Source organism: Diabrotica virgifera, chromosome 3, assembly GCF_917563875.1.
Source record: "Diabrotica virgifera virgifera chromosome 3, PGI_DIABVI_V3a".
NCBI lineage: Eukaryota > Metazoa > Arthropoda > Insecta > Coleoptera > Chrysomelidae > Diabrotica > Diabrotica virgifera.
The window spans coordinates 67,357,241-67,382,180 of record NC_065445.1 but is presented as its reverse complement, the minus strand read 5'-3'; the positions used below and the strand labels follow the sequence as shown (position 1 = coordinate 67,382,180).

General features: G+C 34.5%; 1 protein-coding gene across 2 annotated transcripts in view; it reads right to left on the bottom strand.

Annotated features, from left to right (window-relative positions):
• Nucleotides 1-24,940, bottom strand: part of LOC126881873 (anillin-like) — a 136,175-nt gene that overhangs the window by 12,292 nt on the left and 98,943 nt on the right. For both annotated transcript variants that reach the window (XM_050646521.1, XM_050646522.1), the window contains exons 15-19: nt 19,772-19,939; nt 18,595-18,836; nt 10,386-10,559; nt 4,460-4,654; nt 4,226-4,398 (exon numbers count right to left, since the gene is read on the bottom strand). In XM_050646521.1, the coding sequence (XP_050502478.1) occupies nt 4,226-4,398; nt 4,460-4,654; nt 10,386-10,559; nt 18,595-18,836; nt 19,772-19,939 (952 nt within the window). The remainder of the gene's footprint in view (nt 1-4,225; nt 4,399-4,459; nt 4,655-10,385; nt 10,560-18,594; nt 18,837-19,771; nt 19,940-24,940) is intronic.

The window sequence follows — 24,940 nt, the reverse complement described above, 5'->3', positions numbered from 1 at the left end:
GAACGTCACAAAAAACTCAATTATAATTTTTATATTCACCCCTCCCCCACCCCATTGTCGGCCACGCAGCGTTCCGCCCCTGGAGATTTAAATTAGTTACGTCATGACCTACTAATTCCCAAATTTTGGTGCACTATCTCGATCATAAGCGTAACAAAAAAAATAATAAAAACCGCGACTTTAACCTCCTATAACTACCCTCGTCCCCCAATCTGTTTTCCGGCTCTGGGGATTTTACTTAGTTATGTCATGGTCTACTTAATCCCAAATTTTGGTGCACTATTTCGATCAGGAACGTCACAAAAACCCAATTATAATTTTAATATTCAACCCTTCCCCCACCCCTTTGTCGGCCACGCAGCGTTCCGCCCCTGGAGATTTAAATTAGTTACGTCATGACCTACTAATTCCCAAATTTTGGTGCACTATCTCTATCAAAAGCGTCACAAAAAAAATAATAAAAACCGGGACTTTGACCCCTTATATCTACCCTCGGCCCCAACTCTGGTTTCCGGCCGTTGGGGAGAGTAATGTACACAACTAGTTCAACATATCCCCATATAGTTTTTCCATATTACTTATCACGCACAAAATCCGCTCCCAGCTCTTAGACTATTATTCTTAGACCTAATTGAATTGCCTAACCAAACTGCTGATTCTATTTTTGAGGCACTTTTAGGTTGTTTGAAAAAATATGGGTTTGATTTTGAGTACCTAAAAGAGAATTTAGTTGCATTTGCCTGTGATGGCGCTAGTGTCATGTTAGGTAAAAAATCTGGCGTCGTAGAAAAGCTACTACAACAGTTTCCCAACATTGTTCCTTGGCATTGCATGAACCATAGGATAGAGTTAGCTGTGAGTGACTCTATCAATGACGTTGGAGCTATTAACCATTTTCAAATGTTTATGGACAAACTGTACACTCTGTATAGTAAATCGCCTAAAAACCAAAGAGAACTAGCCGAGTGTGCTAGTGAGCTTGATTTGCAACTACAGAAAGTTGGTCGCATTTTGGGCACGAGATGGGTTTCCAATTCATTTAAAACTGTTATGGCCGTTTGGTATGGATATCAAGCATTGTACTCCCATTTTAAGAAGGCCCAAGAAGACAAGAACAGAACAACAACCGAACGAGCAATGTACGGTGGGTTGATTAGGCGCTTGACATCAACTCAGTTTCTGTCAGATTTGGCGATAATGTATGACATATTAGCTGAATTAACAATGGTTTCAGAATGTCTTCAAAATAGGGAGGCAACTGTTGTTTATGCAGACAAACTCATAAGAAGGTCAATTGCTTTTTTCGAGTGCCTTAAAGAAAAACCTGGAACTAAGACCCTTGAGGCCAAGAGAGCTGCAATCACTGGTAATTTTTGTCATGTTCCCTTAACAAGTAGCAACAAAATAACTGCTATTAATGACCAGCAGTTGCTATCAAGTGTTATTAACAACCTAAAACGGAGACTTTTCACAACAAGAAGCAGTAACGAACCATCTAATAAAGCCACAGGGAACAATTATGATTATGAAAAAGAGTATGAATATCTCCTTTCAGAACTGAAAGTACTTGAAAGTAACAACTGGCCTCCAGAGAAATATGTTGGATACGGTGAACAAGAAATCGAACATCTCTGTGCAAGATTTAGGTTGAATGCCAACAAAATTAAGAACAGCTTCAGAGATTACCTGGAAAACAGCACTACGATTCCGAAGGACTTAAACCCACTGATAAACTGCACAAAGCTTATTCCTTGCAGTTCAGCAGAGTGTGAACGTGGCTTCAGTCACATGAATATTATTATATCGCCAACACGGTCAAAACTGACCATCGAGCACGTATCAGCATTGATGTTTATCAAGTTGAATGGACCAAGTATCCAGACATGGAAACCAGAGAATTACGTCAAGGCATGGTTAAGACGACACCGTACAGCTGATGATACTAGAACTCGACGAGCCAACCTCCAACCTGACAAAGAGGAAGAAGATGCATTTGCCATTTATTTGTAAATACATTATAAAATTTTATTGAATATGTTCAGTTTTTAATCTTTGTGTTTGAATTTGTTAGTAAACGTATACATAAAAACATGTTACATCTTATATTTTTTCTTCTTCCCTGTGAAAATTTTATCATCCATTCCATAGGCTACAGGCCCCCCGAACCGGACTCCCCGCTCTTTATGTGGGGGGAGGGGGTAGCCCTCAGAATTGGATTGTAAGTCAGTATTTAGCGTTCCCACACTGAAAATTTTGCCACTACACCACTGCTAAAAAATCGACTTTTTTAGAGGGTTTTTTTGAGAATACCTCGAAAGATATGCATTTAATCAAAAAAACTGTAGATATCGAAATTGTATCTTTTAGTAACACAAAAAAAAATCTTTTCCTACAATATCTTTCAAGACCAATACAAACCGAGATACGGCATGTTAAAGGTTAGCTTTTTTCGTCAAATGCATAATTTGAAATATTCAAAGCCAAATAATGGGAAAAATTTGCATTTTTTCGAGGAAAACTTAAATAATCTTTTTTCAAGTATACAATTGGACCTTTCAAAAAAAAAAAATATCAAAAAGTTGCTAGCATGAAAATTAAGCGACTTAAAAAATGTCGGTACATGCTTTTCTCTACGAAAAAATCAGTGAAAACAACCCCTTAACTACCTTCCTAATTCAAAATTGGTCTTCACCGTTCTGTAGTTCATTTTATATTTATATTATCAATACACTCAAGGAGTTTGACCTATTTAAATGGTTAATTTTGGAAAAATTGTAGTTTAAAGAAAAATTAATTTTTTTTAATTTGGTATTTTTCACCTTTTACTTCAAAATATCTCCGAATATACTGAAGATACGAAAAAAATTATAAACTACTAAATTGTAGTTTTTTAATGACTAAAATTACCCTTTGCATAGATTTACATTACAGTGAATAGTTAGCCAGATATAGCTGTTTAAAACCTTTATTTACCAGCAAACACCCCCTTATTCGACCCCTTTAAACCCGCCCCAATTAAAAACTAAGGGATCTTAAGGAATTTAATTTACACAGTCTTATAGCTCTTTAAAAATCCTACAAAATCATTTTTGAAGAAACTTTTTATCGACAAAAATATATAGAATATTTTTCGAGGTATTCTCAAAAAATCCTCTAAACAAGTCGATTTTTTGGTCTAAAAACTGTTATTTTCAAGCGCGAATAACTCGAAAAATACTAGTTTTACGAAGAAAATGTAAAAAACATTGTTTTCTTAGAAACACCTTTTCCATCGAATTACATGGTTAAAATGTAATAAAAAATATCCACCCCCGAAATGGGGTGGCAACCACCCCCAAGGTTTTAGGGTATGATAGCGGCATGATATAGAAAATGATCCTTGGACTATTCCCTACCTTCTCTGAAAATTTTAAGTAAATCCATGCTGGACGAAAAAATTGCGAGCCAAAATGCTTCATTTCATCAATCGACTATTGGGGCCGACCGACCGGCTCTGTCCCGTCATACAGCTGACCGACTATAATAACTTTTATTTATATTTAATTTAGAATGTGTGTACTGATTTTCAGCCTTAGTAAATGGAAATAATTACCTTCGTAGGAAAGCAACTTTGATACCCTCTCAGTAACCCCTGTTCTACGTTTCTCTTGACCGACCGCAATATGTTTCTCTACACACGAACAGTAATTAACTGTGAAAAATCTAGCTTTAGTAAATTCAAAGAGATTTTTCAGCGCTGCCTCCCCGTCTATTAACTCCTCTTGGTTAAAAAATGAACCGCTGTGCAGCTCTTATTAGTCCTCGCCAAACACGAATTTGCCGACTATCACTATTTAAACATATTCTGGTTTCGTCTGAAAAAAACACAAAATTCCAAAACTGTTGAGGGAGCTGTATGTGTTCTTAAGCCCACTGAATGCGGTGCAAAACATGTCTAGGTTGTAGCTGAGGAACTGTTATTGGTCGACTCAAACGTCACTCTAAAATTCTTCTTATTGCAGCGAACGATACTCTTGACTCCTATAGTATGCCTGAAGTCTCTTTGGAGGGCTGGTACAGACAAGAAAAATTTCGCCGAATGGAAATTCTGATATATCTATTCTGTTGCTCATTGGTAACTCGGGATATACTAGAGCACCACCAAAAAATACGAGTATTTCAATGAAACAATGACTTAACTGAGTAAATGCATAAATAAATTGATATCTGTAGACATTGAACTAACCTAATAACTGTCTTATCCCCTTTGCATATCGTTACTAGACTGTCCTTATCTGTACTGTAGGCAGGTCTCTCCATCTCCAATAAAATTGTGTGTAGCCTCGCACATATATCCCTATTGACTGACCCAACTTCTTTTGTTATACAGCTATTTAAATCTATAGAATTTATTGGTGCCTAAAATATATATTTAATACAATATTTTTCATTTTCTACTTTTAATAAAGAGAGAGCTTACCATTTTCCTTTCATCATCTGGATATTTCCAGTAACTTAAGGTTTGTCCATTCAGCATACACCATCGTCTATGCCATGCTCCAAATCCTGATACATCTTCGAACATAGTCAAGAATCCCCTATGTTCAACAGATACAGCTAATTCACAGCAAATACGCATTTCAACGGTACCGTCCAAAGGACTCATAGGCGGGGTCTGAAACACAAAATTATTAAACCGTGGAATATTTAATAATAAAAGTAGCTATTTCCAGTGGCGGCCCGTGAGGTAGTGCCATAGAGCCATGGCACTACCTTGCTAACTATGCAGAAACATATTTTTTATCTTAAAAACATTTTAATGCCTGTTTATTTTTTTTGTGAATATTTCTCTTTATTTTTATAAATTATATCAAATCTGGCAACTGTGTAGCGCAATGCAAATCTACCGACTCTGGCCACCCACAGCTGACCGGATAAAGGATGAAAATCATAAAAATCCCAGTGCCGAACGGCATAGTGGCTCGTGAGAAAAAGAGAAAGATTGTATGAGCATCCTGTGTAAGTGACAGAGAGAGAGCGGTATTGCACTTTTAACATACGTTTAAATTGGAGTCTCCGTGCCAGGCTCGAAATCTCGAAAAGGAAGTTAGTGGATCTTAAGATACAATGTTTTAGATCTACATATTTCTAGTTTCTTTACGCGTTCGCTTGACGCTATTGTGTTTATTGTCTACTACTGTATTGTATATTTGTGTTATACTCTACTATATTTTTTAATTTGTAATTATTAGTTAGTGCGTTGTGATCGTGGGTGTCGTAGGTATAAAAATAATATTTTGATTATTTTCTACGTTTAATTTATTTATTGACAATGAATCAAATTAGTATATTAAAAAACTCTTTTGGTGGTTTTTCGTTAGAAAAAAAACTACAAATTAAAGAACTCGGTCGGCCTTTACCCGATTTAAAAATTGAAAAACAAAGTGGAAATGGACAAAAACTTCGCTGTCGTAAGTTTAATCAAATTATTTATGATAAAAATAGCTGGTTGTGTGGTTGCGAACAAACTAATAAACTCTTCTGTTTTGTATGCGTTTTGTTTGGAGGTGACGAGACTTGGTCAAACAAAGGCACCGATGATCTTGTACATATATGGGAGAAATTGAAATCCCATGAAAAATCTAAAGTGCACATGAATAACGTTTTTAGCTTTTCAATGCTTGGTAAGTTAAATATAAAAACCCAATTAAATTCAGCTTATCGTGATACTCTAATTAAACATAATGAACAGGTAGATAAGAATCGATATTTTTTTTATTTATATTTTATATCCTTTTTGACCATATCGTAAAACCGCCACAAAAAATTTAGGCAGCTGCCCGGATTCTGGCACTACCTTCCTAAAGTTATACGAGCCGCCACTGGCTATTTCCTGTATATTTTCATTTAATGTTTCATGTACAGTAATTTAAAATCAACAAGTAAATTATGTATTCTTCTTCTTCACGTGCCATATCAGAATTATCCGACGTTGGCGATCACCATTGCGAATGCTTCTCGATCTTCTGCAATATGGAATAAATTATGTATAGTGCAAGCAATCTATATAGTGTAATGGGTAAGATTATTGTAGCTTTGGGTTGTTCTTCTTTAATATTAGGCCCTCAGCTGGTGTTTTCTGGTAATTAAATATGTAGTTAAAAATATTTATTTATACTTAGGTAAATACCGTTAAAGCAGGACATAATATTGTGTTAAAATTAATTTTATCAATTTTTTAATAACATTTAACCTCACAGGGACCTCCCTCTTACCGCATGCTTGCATTAATAACTGATGTAGAATAGCTTTTATAATTAATCTTGTTATTGTTAGAATTACTGATACTAAAAGAACTTTATAAAAACACAGTTAGATCTCAAATTACTTTAGGTATACAGTTCAAAACTTTTAAAATTCAGCACAAAATGCAAGCATGTCCCCGCTCTTTTTTTATTAAAAATACAAAATCTAAAAATATTTTTTTAACCGAGTCTTTTCATTAGTACACTTATGCTTGGAAAATTAATTGCACAACACAACAATTAAAATACTGATACACTTAACTCATTTTCTCCTTCTTCCGTATTTTCTTCGTCACTATCATCGCCCAATTCAATAATAAATTATTTCCACCACTAATGTGGAAGTGCCCAATCTTCTTATAATATTCTTCTACTTTGATCACTTTGGCGATTCTTTTCTACCAGTCTAGTTTGGTAATATTGGCTACTTCTTTTTTAATTATCTCAATTACCTTTTTGTCAAATTTAGGAAATGTATTTGAACGCCTTATAGTTGGTTTTAATTGTCCCCAAATTAACTCAATAGGATTGAAAACACAAAAGTAGGGGGGAAGTCTCAATATAGTGTGTCCATGCTTTTCGGCAATACTCTCTAGAGCGTATAATTTTCTAAATTGCTTCGTGTGTAGAACTTCAATAAGTTGTTTTTTGTGTAAAAATCTTCGAAATACAAATAATTTTCCATTAAAAATTTTTGCAGGTCAGCTTTGAAGATGTATTTGGTATTTTAGTGAGCTGTCGGGAATGATAGGGACCGTTGTCAAGCACTATTACGCTGTTTTTCTCCAAGTTTGGGATCAGCGAGTTTCCAAACCAATCTTCAAAAATGTCAGCTTCCATATTCTTGTGGTAGTCAACGTTACAATCTTCCATTTTCTTCCCACATAATTTTAAAGCATTCGGAACCCATCCCTCACTTCCTCCGCAATGTACAATAATTAGCCGCGAGCCTTTATTTGCAGGCATTTCTGGTATGCACATGCTTGAACCATCTGTCCATCCTTTCTTTACTGTATCGTGGGTATCATACCAAGTTTCATCTAAATAATAAATTCTCCTATTTTCTTGCCTATATTTAGTAATTTCTTCTAGGTACATATTACGTCTGTTGACTATTCTTTGGCTTTCCATAATTGCTTGACGTTTATTTTTTTTTTTTAACTTAAAGCCCATTTTTTTTATCCAATTTTGAAGAGTTTTCTCACAGCAGTTCATATTTCGACCGGTTGTTTCCAATTTCTTTCTTATTATTTCTATTGTAGGTATTTCATTGCTTTTGTAGCAGTCGTATATTGTGGTTTTGAATAGTTTTACGAGTGAAGGATTTAAAGGTCTTGAAAATTTGTAGTCACATCGTTTCTTGCGATGATAGGGTTCATTTTTAACTATTTTATATACATTAGAAAGTGGAATTTCTGTTAAATCAGAGGTGGCTTGTGCCAATAGTGTTTCATCGAAGCCGAATTTCGTACGTAGATTTTTGTATACATTCAAACATACTTGCTCTGTTTCTGCATTTAAATGCATTCGAATCTTCTTTACGAGCTCTTTTTTTTTTAGTAATTACGTTCACACTAGCACTGGCAATTTCTACAATATCAGCGTTATCGTACGCGATATTTACATTATTTACATCACTATTCACATTAATTAAATTACAATAATTAACACTTGACACTCTCCAAACGAAATACTAAACCAATATTCAAAATAATTACAGCAACAAAACACTCGTATCACTTAACACGCGTACACTCCAGTACTAACACACTGCTAGCTACCGAACTAAAACTAAGATTTTGCACGAAACTTGTGAATAGATATGCGGGAGGTCTGACCGTAAAACACAGATGCTTTCAAAGGGCCGCTTCTTAAACGTTTGACCTAATATCTATATTTGAAGAATATCATATTTCACCAGCTTAAAGCTATTCCACAGTATTTTTTAATTGGACAATATTACTGCTATTAAAAACACAATTGTTGCTTTCTTCTTCTTGATGTGCCTATCCGTAACGAATGTTGGCGATCGTCATGGCAATCTTTATCTTATCTGCAACAGCGCGGAAAAGCTGCATACATGTTGTGTTGAACCAGGTTCTCAGGTTCTTTAGGACCTAGCTTTCCAAATATTTTTCCTTGCAGACTTGTAGGAGGACATATCTGTATTCATTTCGCATAATGTGTCTGAAGTATTGTAACTTTCAAGATGGTGGTCAGTACCTCTCGGTTCTTCTTCAGTCTTCTGAGGATCTCCTCATTTGTGACCCCGTCAGTACACGGGATTTCAAGTATTTTCCGATATAGCCACATCTCAAATGCTTATAATTTTCTGCGCATATCTTCGTTCAGTTCAATTAATACTTAAGCGACAATTGGATTGGATTAATCCAATTGTCTGGTATTGTCCTTTTCATGAGCATTTTTCAGTGCGTAACAAATGATAGGAAAAAGGGTAAGTCCGTGATAATACACATTTATGACATTTATTCTAACATGACATTTTAGTTAAATCTGACAGTTGTCACATTTTATTTTCAATTTGGAATAAAAACAAATCAAATGTGTTTCTTGCATTTATAAAACGGTATTTTCTTTGATTTGTATAGTCTTATAAATTATACAGATTATATTTGTAATATTATTCTCTAATTAAAAAAAAATATTTTTTTATTATGGCGCCATCTATTAACAACTAGAATAACTAGAATAAATGTGTAAATGTCTGTAATCACGGACGTGCCTTTTTTTCTGTCACATACAATTTAATGCGTTAGAAAGAAATCGAAAAACTGTGACGCACTGAAAGATGATCATGAGAAAAAGAATGTGATGTAGAGTAACATTTTTTGATGTTGTTTTATGTGCTATTAGATTGAAAACTTAGTCTTTTGCTAGCAGTTGCCGCTAGGGCTCGCCGTGACTGCACGCCGGGGTTTGTCCTAGTTGGGTCAGAGAGAGCAGCATATGTGCCTCGTGATGAGAGACTTATAAGTTTCGAAACCGGTAGAGGTGCTTGCTGCACTCTCTGATTAAACTGGAATGATGATGCGGCTGTAGTTTCGTGTTGCAACGAAATTAAAAATGGTTATTCATTTTTGATTTACATGTTTACTCTGATTGGAGTACGAAGGGAACCATTCTCGTTGGAACTTTACAGCGCTGAGCAGATGGGACGTGAATTATAAATTGTAAAATTCCCTCATCTTCCTTAGTCTCAGCATCCGTTATGGCTTGCAAATTGTAGAAGCCTCGGAGGTGTTACCAGAGAAGGTTCCCATTGTTTTCAATCTGGTAGGATGTAGAGTAACATGTTTTGATGTTGTTTTATGTGCTATTAGATTGAAAACTTAGTCTTTTGCTAGCAGTTGCCGCTAGGGCATCCCTGCCATTTCGTTCGTTGCAATCCGTGACTGCACGCCGAGGTTTGTCCTAGTTGGGTCAGAGAGAGCAGCATATGTGCCTCCTGATGAGAAACTAATAAGTTTCGAAACCGGTAGAGGTGCTTGCTGCACTCTCTGATTAAACTGGAATGATAATGCGGCTGTAGTTTCGTGTTACAACGAAATTAAAAATGGTTATTTATTACAAAGTTATAAAAATATTTGGGATAGTTAAATTCGTTGTTTTGGATTTTCATATGATACCCAATGTTGTCGCTTCATCAAACGAATGATTGGTCATGAATAGATGCAAAAAACAACAAATAGAAATAAAAGGGTACACCTAAGAGAGGCCATCCGACGATGAATGGAATAGCCGTTGATGGTGACCCAAGGTTTGTTCAAGTAATTACTGATATTATTATTAAGGTCTCAGTGTTTAGATGCCCTTCGGCGACTGCGATGTCACATCGATGTCTTAACCTGTTCTAAAATCACCTTCCATTCTTTTCTATCTTTGGCCTTGTTTTTCCAATTCCGTACTCTTAACACCCGTAAGGTAGACTCAAATTAGGAAGCTACTGAGATGGGCAGCTCACGCATATGCCCGTAAAAGAATTAACTTAATTCATTTGATGGCACGGTCTGAGAGACCGTGCGTCACGACTGCAAGGTCAAGAAAACTATTATTTTTAAGAAATGATAAGTTCCTACTTACGTTATTTAAACTCCAAATCCGTTTATTGACAGCTTGGACTGAAAATACAACATATCCCATCATTGCAAACGAAGATGTTCTTACAGCTTGAGGTCCCGCTGGTGATTCTTTGATCGGCATTACCATTCTAGACTCTTGCTTTGATTTTTTCGGAGTTACCAATTTATTGTTTGACTATAACAAAAAGAAAACAACAATAAATAAAGCAGAAGGTATACAAATACAATACGTTTAGCATAGCTTCACTGAGGAGGCATGAGGATGCTGAAATAGCTATATGGAGATGGTGGTCCAACTCTGAATCGAATATAAACAAAAACTGCCTTTATCTTTAACAATACGTTTAGTTTTCGATTAGATATAGGCGATTGAAGGAAGCTCTAAAATCGGCAACGTTGCTTATACCACTATCGTTGTTAAATCGCCGAATGACGGCGGAGGACCGAGCGACGGAGTTAAAATCGGCGAGAAGCAAATGGTCTGGTACTCGACGGCGTGCAGTGTTGCCATTTATAGGTTTAAATAGATCAAAACTAAACATGCTGTATATACGATTAATTTGATACTAGGGAGGACGGGGCAAAGGCATACAAAATAGCAAAACATTGAGCAAAGAAAGCAAAACAGATGTTAATCAGATGGAGATGGAAGCACCGAATATGAAAAGGATATCGAAAAGCGACGGAAAAGTATTTTGTTAGTTTATTAAATGAAGAATTTGACAGAAAACCATTTGAGCTAACGGGGATATTAACAGCTATGGTCACCAAAATACCAAACGAGGAAGTTGTTCAAGCACTTCAAAAACTAAAGAAGCGTACATGTATATTCCTGGGGAATGTGGGAAAGTGTGGTCAGGTTTAGGAGAGACTAGAGACAAAAACAAGTTGGATAACAGGTTTGTTAATATAATAATTATGGAAGGGATAAATATCAGACGAATGGAGGAGCAGTATATTAGTAAGATCAACATACTGATATTGAGAAAGCGTATGATAAAGTTCCTCGAGAGATTCTGTAGTGAGCGCTCAATAAGAAAGAAGTTCCTGGTGAGTATATGAAGATTGTAAGAGACGTGTATGAGGGAGTAACATTAGTGATAGACAGTGTGGGAGAGAGCGATAAATTTCATGTGAAAGTAGGATTGCATCAGAGTTAGGTGCTTAGTCCTTATGTATTCTCATTAGTTTGGATCAGATAACAGAGAAACTACACGGTAACATTCCCTGGTGCCTAATGCATGCGGATAATGTAGTGTTAGTAGGAAATACTGAAAGTATACATAAATACTGAAAATATAGTTAAATAGTCATTTATTAAACTATATTCCTTGAACCGGCATCGTTTTGTTGGCTTTGCCGGAGACCTGAAGAAGAACAGTAAATTGGAGTGTCTGAAACCGGTCGGCCTATGGTTCAACAAAATAAATTGTGAGTAAGTCTTAATTTTATTTTTACTACCCATTTGAAATGGATTCACATGCACATGTGCAACCCATTCATCAAAAAACATACCATTCTTGGAATGAAATAAAGGAAGTGCAGAACTCTATTGTTAAATAAAAAAAGATTGTGTGTGTACTTTGTACGCACGTAAGAAGTTATACTTCTATTATATGATTTCAACGAAATAAACATACTTAAAACAGTTTATTTGTATTTTATTTAAATATTAAACTAATTTTGATATTACGAATTTCAAAAAATTTTTATTAAAAAATACCCAGAAATAAAAAAAAAAGAATCGTCCATATCCGGATTTGAACCAAGGGCGGATCCAGGGAGGGGGCCATGGCCCCCTCCGAGAATTTAAAAAAGTATAAACTTAAATATTTGCAGTTCAAATGTTTTTAGTTTCATACACATATACAGGGTGTCCCAGACTAAATTAGCCAGGCTATATCTCTTAAACGAATAGAGATTTTCGAATGGGACAAGAACTGATCTATTCCATTTATAATACACTGTAATATGGCGTGTAAAAAATCATCCCCTAAATATACATCCCTTAGTTACAACCCCTAACTTTAATTTTTTTAATAGCACCCTGCACATTTTTTTATAGTTTTGGATGTGATCTTCGATCGTCTATTCAACACATTTTTTAAAAATAAAATCGGTTAGTAAGTAATCAAGAAAAATATCAGTTTATTTTTGATAATTATGTGTCCCAGATAATTTATCCAGGCTATATTTCTTAAACGAATAAAGATTTTCGAATGGGACAAAAACTAATCTATCACATTTGTAATACACTTTAATATGGCGTAGAAAAAAATCATCCCCTAAATATTCATCCCTTAGTTACAACCCCTAACTTTAATTTTTTTTAATAGCACCCTGTAACTAGAGATAAATATGTAGGGGATGATTTTTTTCTACACCATATTAAAGTGTATTACAAATGGAATAGATCAGTTTTTGTCCCATTCGAAAATCTTTATTCGTTTCAGAAATACAGCCTGGATAAAATAGTCTGGGACACATAATTAACAAAAATAAACTGATATTTTCTTGATTATTTACGAACCGATTTTATTTTTAAAAAATGTGTTGAATAGACGATTAAAGAAGACATCCAAAACTATAAAAAAATGTACAGAGTGCTATTAAAAAAATTAAAGTTAGGGGTTGTAACTAAGGGATGAATATTTAGGGGGTGATTTTTTGTACGCCATATTACAGTGTGTTACAAATGAAATAGATCAGTTTTTATCCCATTCGAAAATCTCTATTCGTTTAAGAGATATAGCCTGGCTAAATTAGTCTGGGACACCCTGTATATGTGCAAAACGGGGGATAAACACCTGTTTTCTGGACTAGAATTGAACAAAAGCAGTAACGAGAATGACATAGGATGTTTTATAAATAATATAATTTTACAAAGTGCCAATTGTTAGAACAACCTTGACACTGACAGCCATTAAAATCGTATCAATTTCCATATTCTGTACACACAAAGAATAAAAAAGGAATGAAGCGTTACTTGGGTCACCAGCACTTAGAACAAAGGAGTTGGTTGGTATTTTCTCACAGTCAAAAGGGATTGTTATACAAGTATTGCGTTTTATTTTTCTAATGAAAAATATGGAAACAATAAAGGGATGACAGCGCAAAGCCTTATCACGAAACCTTTAACATCTTTCGCCTAACTTATGGGCAAAGACAGAGCCACACAAACCTATGAAAAAACATTATACCACAAGAAGTGCGTTCAGGTTGAGCTGGATTTTCTAGAAAGTTATCGCAACCCGCAAAAATTAGTCTTTAACAAGATAGACTCTCAAAGGTCTAAATAGAGACAAGAAAATAAAGAAAGACTACGACCAATATTAGAGTCTATAGTGTTCATAGGTCGGTAAATATTCCTCTAAGAGGCCATCATGATAATGGCCTTCTGCTTCTGGACGAAGATGCTGGACCTAGCAATGAGAGGAATTGTTAAGATTTAAAATCACATCAGGACAGGAGATAAATAAGACTCTTAAACAACACCTATCCACAGCATCAACCTGAGCAACACACATTAGTCGTACCAGCAAAAATCAATTAAAAATATGTTGTGGTGAAGAAATAATTGAACAAATACTGGATCAGGTTCAAAGTGCAAATTATTACTCTGTCATATTTGACGAATCAGGTTACCAACTAATCGCGTATGCAGATGATATAGCGATAGTAACAAAAACACGAAAAATCATGAAAAAATTATTAATGGAGATAGAAGAAGAGGGAAAGAAGATGGGACTAAGAATTAATGAAAAGAAAACAAAATTAATGAGACTCGGAAAAGCAGAACAAAACAGAGAGATAAGGATAGGAAATAAAAAATTCGAGGAAGTACAGAAATTTAAATACCTGGGCGTTATGATAAATAACAAAGGGGAAAGAAAAACGGAGATCGAAGAAAGAATAACTGCGACAAACCCGGTATTCCAAGCAAATAGAAAACTACTAAAGAGTAAAATATTGACCAAACAAACAAAAATTAATATATGGATAGCGCTTATCTAAAAGGTACCAAGCGCCAAATTGCCATTTCTAACTTAATTACATTAACTGGCTGATAATATTAAACTTTGTTTATCTAAAAAGTCCCAAGCACCAACTAAACGTCAGAGACCTCTTTTGGCAAAGGTTACCAAGTTGCGTGTTATGAATTATAGGACTCTGTTTATCTCTAAACGGATCCAAGCGACGAAAGTTTTATCATGTCGCATGTCGCTTGGATTCCTTTTGACATTCTTCATTTCAATCATTTGGTTTTCTTTTGATTAACGTGTTTTCGTAAACTCCTTCTGATAATCCTCTTTAAGAGGTGCTAAAATATACAAAATGATGAAATAAGCTGATGAGTCTTATTTGACTCTACAGACCAAGAACAAGATGATGAACAATAAGACGATCCACAACACCACACTCGTCTAACAGGTCGGCCAAAGAAAGGGAGAGTGGCAAAATATCCCGGACAGTCTTTTAAATCCAGAAAAAAATTAAAAGACGGTAACAAAAAACACTACACACTGAAAGGAATATTGAATGAACAAAAACATATATATCGACTTTCAGTGTAAATGTACATTAAAATGTGATGAACGTTTAATGAATGTTATTAAAAAAAGGTTATAATTGAATGGTACGAACAACTTATTAATGTTCTGTTATTTAATAAAACGATCCAAGTAAACAGTAGTTTTATATAAAAAGATCCAAATCCTAAAAGTAGCATTTAAACAGATTCACATACATTATTTAGATTTTATCAAAAAAGAACCAAGCGCCATTTCATACTACAAAAAAGAGAAAAACTAATTTATTATATATTTTTATACAAGACAAATATCTAAACTCAATCTTTCCCCTAAAAAATCTGAGAAACTTAAAAAATGATAAAATGCCGATTTTTAAAACTGTTAAGTCTTTAATCTTAATTTACTCAAAACTGCAAAATGGCTGTTGGTACCTTTTTGATAAGCGCTATCCATATATAAAACAATAATAAGACCAATAACGATGTATGCAGCAGAAACCATGACTATGACAAAAAAAGAAGAAGAGAAATTAAGAATAAATGAACGAAAGATAATAAGGACAATACTGGGTCCAGTGAAAATCGAAGAACAAGACTATAGAAGGAGAATGAATAAAGAAATTTTAGAAGAATTAAATGGTGAAGATATAGTAAAGAAAATAAAAGTACAAAGAACCAAATGGCTAGGTCACATATGGAGACAAGGACCAGAATCAGTATCAAAAGCTATGATATTGTGGCAACCAGGAGGAAAAAGGAGACGTGGTCGACCCAGATCTAAATGGTTAACTGAAGTAGAGGAGGACCTAAGAGGAGCAGGAATTACAAAATGGAAAGAGAGGGCAATAGACCGGAAGAAATGGAGACATATTAGTGAACAAATACAATGATCATGGGGACTGATCCACCCCGTAAAATGGATCTAGAAAGCGAAAGCGGCGAAACCCCACATGGGGTGTTAAGCCATATACTATACTATACATATTTGACGAAACGACCGATGTATCGCACGTGGAACAGCTTTCTCTAAATTTGAGATACATACACAATAACAAAATTCGTGAAGATTTTGTCAAGTTTATTGATGTTTATGAGAACATAAAAATAATTAGTGAAAATCAAGAAAGAGGGGAAGAACAAGGCCTGACAGGAGAAGGATTGGGTAAATAATTATTGCTTACTTGTTGAAAGAACTGCACTTGGATCCGAAGAAATGTGTAGGAATCGGTACTGACTTTAATAATACCTACTTTAATAACGATAAGTTTTGAATGTCTTTATGACACTCAAAAGTGTGTGAAAAGTGCCTTAAAACTGAATATTGTAACTCTAATTTTTTAAAATTACCCCCTGACCCTCCGGTACACCTCCCCAAAAAATGTTCATGGCCCCTCCCGAAAATCGGCCCTGGATCCGCCCTTAGACTAAGAGCCGCTATAGGTGAAATTTCTTAATCATTTTAGGAACGATGGGACCCTATAAATTAAATAGTAGAACCTAAAAGAAAACGTTTGAACACTGTGCCGTCACTTTTCAGTGGCACATGCGTCGACAGTGGCGCATCAAACTTTCCACTTATGGACGGGATAAATAAATTAAAAGTTACCCTCCATTACTAACAGAATTAAATTTTTTTTATTTTTTTAAGTTTTATGTGATTAACACATACGATTCAGCGTAATTTTAACCCACCACCCCCTTCCTCCTGCCCCCACCATCAAAAACTTCATTTTTCGTTTTTATTTTTTTTGGTGGCATGCAATCAATTTTAAAATTTCAAAAAATTCACACGCATAGCTGCGGCTTTTATAAAACATTTCTATTTTTTATAGACCCATAAGTAGAGTGTACATAACCTTAAAAAATTAAAAGAAATTTTTGAGGAATAGTTGCAGGTCTAATTTTTTCTTAATCTTATGTGTTTTATAAAACACTATATTTTTAATTTTTTTCAGATTTTTCCGTAAGGCTCCCCACCTTAAAAAATCCGAAAAACTGTTTTTTGGGGGGTTTTGGGGATTTTCTCTATTTTATAGACTTCATAATATATCAAATCAATTTTGTTTTTATAGAATATATGTAACTTGAAGTAACTGACTCCTATAGAATATTTAGAAATCAGAAAAACACGTTCAAACCCCCCAAAACCCCCTTAAAAAACAGTTTTTTGAATTTTTGAAGGTGACCAGCGTTACAGAAAAATCTGAAAAAAATCAGAAATATAGTGTTTGATAAAATACATAAGACTAAGAAAAAAATTAGATCTGCAGCAATCCCCAAAAAAAAGTTATACACTCTTTTCCAAAAAACAAATTTTAAAAATTTTTTGAGGTTATGTACACTCAACCTACAGGTCTATAAAAAATAGACGTGTTTTATATAAGCCTTAAATATGCATGTGAATTTTTTGAAATTTTAAAATTGATTGCATCCCACCAAAAAAAAAATAAAATCGAAAAATAAAGTTTTTGATGTTGGGGGCAGGGAGAAGGGGGTGGTGGGTTAAAATTAGGATGAATCTTATGTCTTAATCACATAGAACTTAAAAAAATGAAAAAAATTAAATTCTGGTAATGAGGCAGGGTATTTTTTAATTTATGTATCCCGTCCATAAGTGGAAAGTTTGATGCGCCACTGTAGACGCATGTGCCACTGAAAAGTGACGGCACAGTGCTCAAACGTTTTCTTTTAGGTTCTACTATTTAAGTTATAGGGTCCCGTCGTGCCTAAAATGATTAAGAAATTTCACCTATAGCGGCTCTTAGTCTACCTTGATTTGAACCCGGGACCTCCGCGATCTGAAGTCGAATGCTCTACCAATAACCCATCAGGGCTTTGTGTACACGTCTTCTCGGACGTTATTATAAACCACGGTGACAAATAGATCAAGTGAAGTATAAAAATATAAAAATGTTAAATATTTATTATCTTACTCCCGAGGAAGACAAATCCAAAGACACAAAAATTATAATAAATATATTTACTAAAAACACTAACATATTCTTTTCAAACCTTATGTGCGCTGATACATACATAACTTGAATGATTTAGCAACTAACAACATACTGTCTGTCTGCGCATGCGCCCAGGATAATAAAAATTCACTCTCAATCGCGCTTAAAGAAGTATAACTTCAATAAAACAAATTAAATAAATAATAGTATCATATGCAACGAGCATTTAATGATGGCCATTATGATGCGGGTATGAGGTATACGACATGAGCCGCGAAGCGGCAAATGTCTTATAGAATACGAACATCATAATGGCAAATAAATGCAAGTTGTATACAAGATTTCTTCTATGATCATTCACGACAAAAAATATATTGAAATTTATTTATTTTGTAACACAAACAAATCAAGGAGTTATATGAATAAATTGTTTTGTTGATACATTTATATTTTGAATATTACAATCATTAAAATGAATTTGAGGTTAAATTTTCAATACTCCTATCGAATCAAAGCGTATGCATTTGACTTGACATTGCGCATGTGCCAACTTGGAGACAGAAATTGGTTCATCATCATCACGCGATTCTATTGGTTGAAAATCTATATCGTAATGAAAATCTATACCATAATGAAGCCCATTATGATACAGGTATTGATAATTGTTATATTGAAGTATGAGAGTAGAAAAACATAATTTACAAACAAGTAAAAAAATTTCTTACCTTTTTGCTATTGATGTGATATTTGACTTCATGTGGAAGAAACTCCTCTTGGGCCTGCAGACAGTAAACCTCGAAAGTGATAGTAAAATCGCTGTAAATATTGCTGAGAACAACGCTTCCGGGTATGACCAAATCTGTATCTGGGTTTTTAACGCTATGTACTACTGTCGAAGTTAACTTTGTAGGAATAACTTGTTCTCCGCATTTTATCAAGCACACAATGTGATGTCCTTTGCCACCGGCTGAAAAAAACCCTAATTTAAATACAAATGAAAACTAAATAAATAATGTCGATTAGGGACCTTACCGAAGTAACTCATTTCATTTTGAGTGCTGTACTGAACAGTACTGAAATGAATATTGAAATGTTTATTATTATTTATACAGGGTGTCCCCGAAAATAGTACGTTCCTTTAATTAAGGCTTTAAGGTATGGATATAATACACAATTTGGAACAAAAAAGTCCTATAACATTTTTTTCTAAAGTTAACCGTTTCCAAGAAAAAAATTACATTGTTCTCCATATAAATGAATTTTTATTTTCATGAATTTAAATGAAATGGCAACGTGGCGTAGAAGAACTTGTTGTGAATGTTGAAAATTTAACCTAATGGAACCCCTTGTTTATTTACTATTTGAGGTGTGATTTTTGGGGTTGTTGACATCGGTAGAAATCAACAGAGAAAGCTCATTACTTGATCAAAATTAATTTTATATTAGTAAAACGCCATGATACTATAAATAACAAGATAATATATATAAATAACAAGATAATATATATACTGTTCGTAATCATTCGAAATGTCGGATTAGTTTGAATTGTTCGCGGTTGTAAGCTAAGTGTATTTTATATTTTATCTTTGACAGTTATTTTGACAGGAATCTCGACACTAAATTTTTTTCGAATTCATTGAAGTGTAATGTTATTTTGCTAATTGAATAATTTCATCACAGAATGCATACAAATCCTATTTAACTTTAACAAGAATTCAAATTCAAATTCCGTTCTCCAGTTACGTGATCATGCGCGAACTCGGACGTATTTGCGCTACGGGAAGATACTATCTCGTTATTTATAGTATCATGTTAAAACGCTATAAATTAATTTTATGAATCAAATGAATAGACAGAAAATACTATATCAAGAAAATAATAACGTGTGGCATGTGTACTTACCAGCGGCCAATGCTTTAACGTATTTATGTTTTAGAGGCAAAACAATATCGGATATCGTCAATGTTCCTTTTTCCAATGGCACATTTTTGGCATGTTGTCCTTGAGGTCTAATAGTCCCTTCAACTTTTAATCTCTGAATTTCCTGTAATGCCGCCTGTCTTCTATGGGCTAAATATATAAAATACGTTAACTAAAGATTAGTTGGCAGAACGATTAGTAGTATTCAGTTTGGAAAACAGTATAGTGACGTTGCAAGAGATAGCTGATACTCTAAAGTTGTCAAAGGGCAGCAGTTTTACTATGGTTCTTCTCAGAGGTATTTTTCAGTGCGACACAAGTGACAGAAAAAAAGGCACGTCCGTGATACATACACATTTATAACATTTATTCCAGTTGTTGATAGATGGCGCTATAATCGGAAAATAAATTATTTAGATATTTACCCATTATTTACCTATTACATATCTATACGACTATAATTCAAAGTTCTTCTCAGTCTTTCAATGTGTCATTAATGATGTAATATTATATGAATTTAAGAATGTAGAGAATCATAGCATGACATTTTAGTTAAATCTGACATTTGTCAGAATCGTAATCGTAATTTCGTATAAAAACAAATCAATTGTGTTTATTTCATTTATAAAAAGGTATGTTCTTTGATTTGTATAGTCTCATAAATTGTACAGATTATAGTCGTGTAGATAATATTATTATATATTATTATATAAATCATTTTTTGTTCGATTATAGCGCCATCTATCAACAACTAGAATAAATATTATAAATGATTTTAATCACGGACTTACCTTTTTTTTCTGTCACTTGCAACTCAATGCGTTAGAAAGAAATCAAAAAACTGTGACGCACTGAAAGATGCCTGTGAGAAGGAGATTATTATACATAAACATATAGGTATGAGAAAGCTAGTGTGCAAATGGGTGCCGCGTTCTTTTACACCAGAGCAAAAACAACAACGAATTGGTGAATCTCAGCGCTGTTTGGACATGTTTGATCACAACGGATGAAACATGGATCAATCCATTATCCACGGTGGCACTGAACAATTAGAAAAGCGTTGGAATGATCACCACATGATTGTATCACCGCTAAAGGAAGTTATTTTAATGAATAAAGAATAATTTTTGCAAACAACTTTTGTTTTACTTGTTAGCCCCGGAACTTATTGACCGACGGCGATGGGCTACATAAAATTATATACAGTGCTAGTCAAAAGTCCGTAACACACCTCTTATCTTTTGAATGGTTATACCTATAATATTGAAATTTGGAGGGAGGAAATAAAAGGACGTAAGCTTCTTAACTAGTCATGACAGGTGACATAATAGTGAGAGATGACGTTACAGAGCCACTACTGCGACCGGTAATTTTAAATGGGACCTTATGGCAAGTAAGACCTCGTTTGAAACGTATTCAAAATACCTATTCAGTCATACTAATATTTTGGGGTTTAAGTTTATTTTGATTTTGGTGAATAAATTAAATAAATGTAATATTGTAGTTTCGCATTTAATTAATAAAAATTCAAATGTCCGCATACGGTTTTTTTGTCAAAAAGTTGACGTTTTTAATTCTCTAGTAGTTTTTACGTCAACGTCAACCTTTTTGACAAGTAATCATAGGCGGAATTTTGATTTTTTTTTAATTAAATGCGAAACTACAATTTTATATTTATTTCATTTATTCATCAACATTACGGGGAAGGGCACGGACTTTTGACTAGCACTGTAGTAACTTATTGTAAGCTGTTATTAATACTAATATCAATAGTGCAACATTTCTCGACATCTAAGGATGAAGTTGATCCTGTTAAAGGGGTGATACACACGAGAGTAAGTACGCGAACTTATGGCTCTCGACCTTTTTCGCGCGTGTATCACCGCAAGTACGCGTACTTTAAGTCCGCCGAGTAAGTACGCCGTCGATCCAACAAGTTTGAAATCTTACTCGTAACCCGTACGTGTATCACTTCCACGAGCCGCGAGCCTCGAGCCATCATGTTATTGCGTTTAAAGTTACACTTATATTTTCACTAATTAAGCAAATTGCCTAGAAATAATTCAATCGTTTATTGTTGAAAGGAGACAAGTTACATTTTATAAGTTTTGAGAAAACCGTAAAACACTATTTTATGCTATACTAAATTATTTTTGATTATTTGTTTTTGAGTAAACCTAATTATTTATAGGCTGTTTTATCCTCCTGATGAAAATATTACCCTCTTATCTATGATATTTTGTTTGTAACCCACACTTTTCGATTTCGTCTTTTTTTATTAGTATTAAAAATATATACACGATAGGATTCAATACGAAGTATATAATACGATAAAATTCATAAATAGCACAAACCACCGACGGCGACCGCGATCTTGAAAACCGCGTACTTTAAGTCTGCCGTGTATCACCGACGGCGAGCCGAGTAAGTCCGCGATCTTTAAACCCGCGTACTTAAAGATAGCGTGCGTATCACGCGCTTAAGCCTCTCAGTATTTGGATTTGCTAGACGTAACATTTAGTCCATGTGGTGAGACCGCTCCCGTCTGGAAAAATGTCTGATTCGGTTTCTTTGTGGATTCCTATTCAAAAATGTCCCCCTTAAACAAATCTGAAGGGTGCCGGGCGGAATTTTTGGGCAGAAATTGTTTAAACAATTTTTTTAAACAAATACAAAAGGTCACGGTTTTTTGCTCCGGAACATATATTTTTGAGTTTTGTGGGTCATTCTGAACAAGAAAGGTATCTTGTAAATTTTCTTAAAAATGGATAGTTTTCGAGTTATAGGCGAAAGATTGCGTGTGTATCACGCGCTTTAAGAGCGAGGCCCCATTAGTGTATTGTTCTGCGTTGTGTTGCGATGTCGCAACGGAACAACGCATTGGGACGAGACCCCATCAGTGCTTTGCGCTGCGTCGCGTCGATCAGTTGCGATGTTTCAACGTATCGACGGACAAGGGTATTCTTCGATGGCAGTGTTGTCGCAAGGCAGGCGTGGCATACAATGCGTTATTCCGTTGCGACGTCGCAACGCAACGTAGCGTAATGCATAATGGGGCCTCGCTCTAAGACAGTTGTTTTCTGCTTACCTTCGATCAGAGTGAAAAAATTAATTCGAAAATGGTTCAAGCTGATGCAAAAGTTAATTGATCTTTATGTAAAAAGACAAATTATGTTTCGATGTTGTAATATTTGTTTGCACTTCTCTCCACCAAACTTTAGAAATCGCTCGTATTAAGGTCCGCACCAACGGAGTGTATGAAGGCGCGAATATAGGGTTATCACTCCCGAAGGTACTTTTTAAGGCCCTTTTAAAAGTTACAACGAACAAACTAACAACACTTTATTTAATAAAATTACAACTGATCTAAAAATGAATTTTACATGTATTTATACATAATTAATTGATTAGGTATGAAATCTGGAAATGTTGAAACTGCTAATCGGCTGGGTTATTGTTATTGGACTGCAATATCGTTGATATCCGGGGTTATTGTACCGTAATTCGCGCTTCACCAGTTTACCAATTTAAACGTCGGCAAAGAGAGATAGAAAATATATAATAGTAAAGAGGAAACAGAGCACAGTTGGCACTACACAGTACTGTACAATTAATTAATATTTACTTTTTGGTACCAAGAATGTAGATGAAGAACTATTGAAGGTGGTATGTAGTCTGCATGAAAATACTAATAACCAAGTAAGAACAAGAAACAGAACTTCAAAAATAACGATGGAGTCAGACAGGGTGGTGTATTGAGTCCATTATTGTTTATAAGCGTTATGAACGAAGTAATAAAAGCTTGCTGGGCAGAAACAAAAAATATATTGCAGGATACAGAAACATGCAAGTAGCCAAAGTAGAAGCATGCGTATTTGCAGATAATGTAGTGCTTATAGCAAAAAGAGAAAAATACCTTCAAAAGAACATGACAATGTGGACAAAAGAATTAAAATCATATGACTTAAGAGTAAACACCGAGAAAACTAAAGTGATGGTAGTAACAAAAAACAACACAAAAATAAACATCAACATTGAAGGAAATGTAATTGAACAGATAGAAGTTTTCAAGTACTTAGGGATAAGTTTGAATAATAAAGAGACACAAGAAGACGAGATTGGTGCCATAATAAACTCAGCAACTAGAATATATCATGCACTATAGAAAAACTTCTTGAACAGAAAAGAAATAACAACAAAAACTAAAATGATCGTATACAAGTGTACCAACCTGTATTAACCTATGGGGCAGAAAACTGGGTACTTGACGAAAGGCAAACAAAGCGACTGCAAGCAAGTGAAATGAAATACTTGAGGAAAGTGCTGGGTGTTAGAACAACAGACATAAGAAGAAACGAAGACATTAGACAAGAACTAGGAACGAAATCACTAAAGGTTAAAGACGGGTTCTTACTTGTCAGTTTGTCAGTTTCACTGACGCAGTCCAACTGATTCAGTTATACTGAACAAATAATGAACATGCGAACACATTTTCATTTTAAATGATCAGTACATTTATACTTTCAGTTAAAGTGAAACCCAGTTCTACTTTTTATCATTTTGACTGATCATTATCTCATGATGGTTTGGCTTTTTGTATTTTTGGAGCAATTGTTTGCAGAATCTCTTGAAATTTGTCTTCGTTAATTATTAAATGGTTTGTATATGAATCACAATTCTTTCAATGTAGTTTCACTGGCACCCCATTTATTTCTGCGTAATATCCAGGAACTGACCCACCATCTAAGAGGTTTTCTTTTGTTTTGATTCACAACTCTATTCTTTAACTCAATTGTAAACATAAATACTTCGCGAACAACTAGCTTCAATTTTTTTTTAACCATTTTCATCATGATAAAAAATGTTTGCATACTGAATACTGAAACTGCATACTGAATGTAGCAAAACATGAAACGTGTGAATACAAACGTTGCTTTATCAATGAATCCGTCACACTGCATCAGCGAAACTGGCAAGTGAGAACCCGCCTTAAAGCAGAAGAAAAGAAACTGAAATGGTGGGGACACACATGATCAGAATGAACGAAACTAGACAGGTGAAGAAGATATGGGAATTGAGAAAAATAGGGAAAAACCGTAGAGGACGACCAAGAAAAACATGGAACAAAAGCATAAACGAGATTCTCGAAGA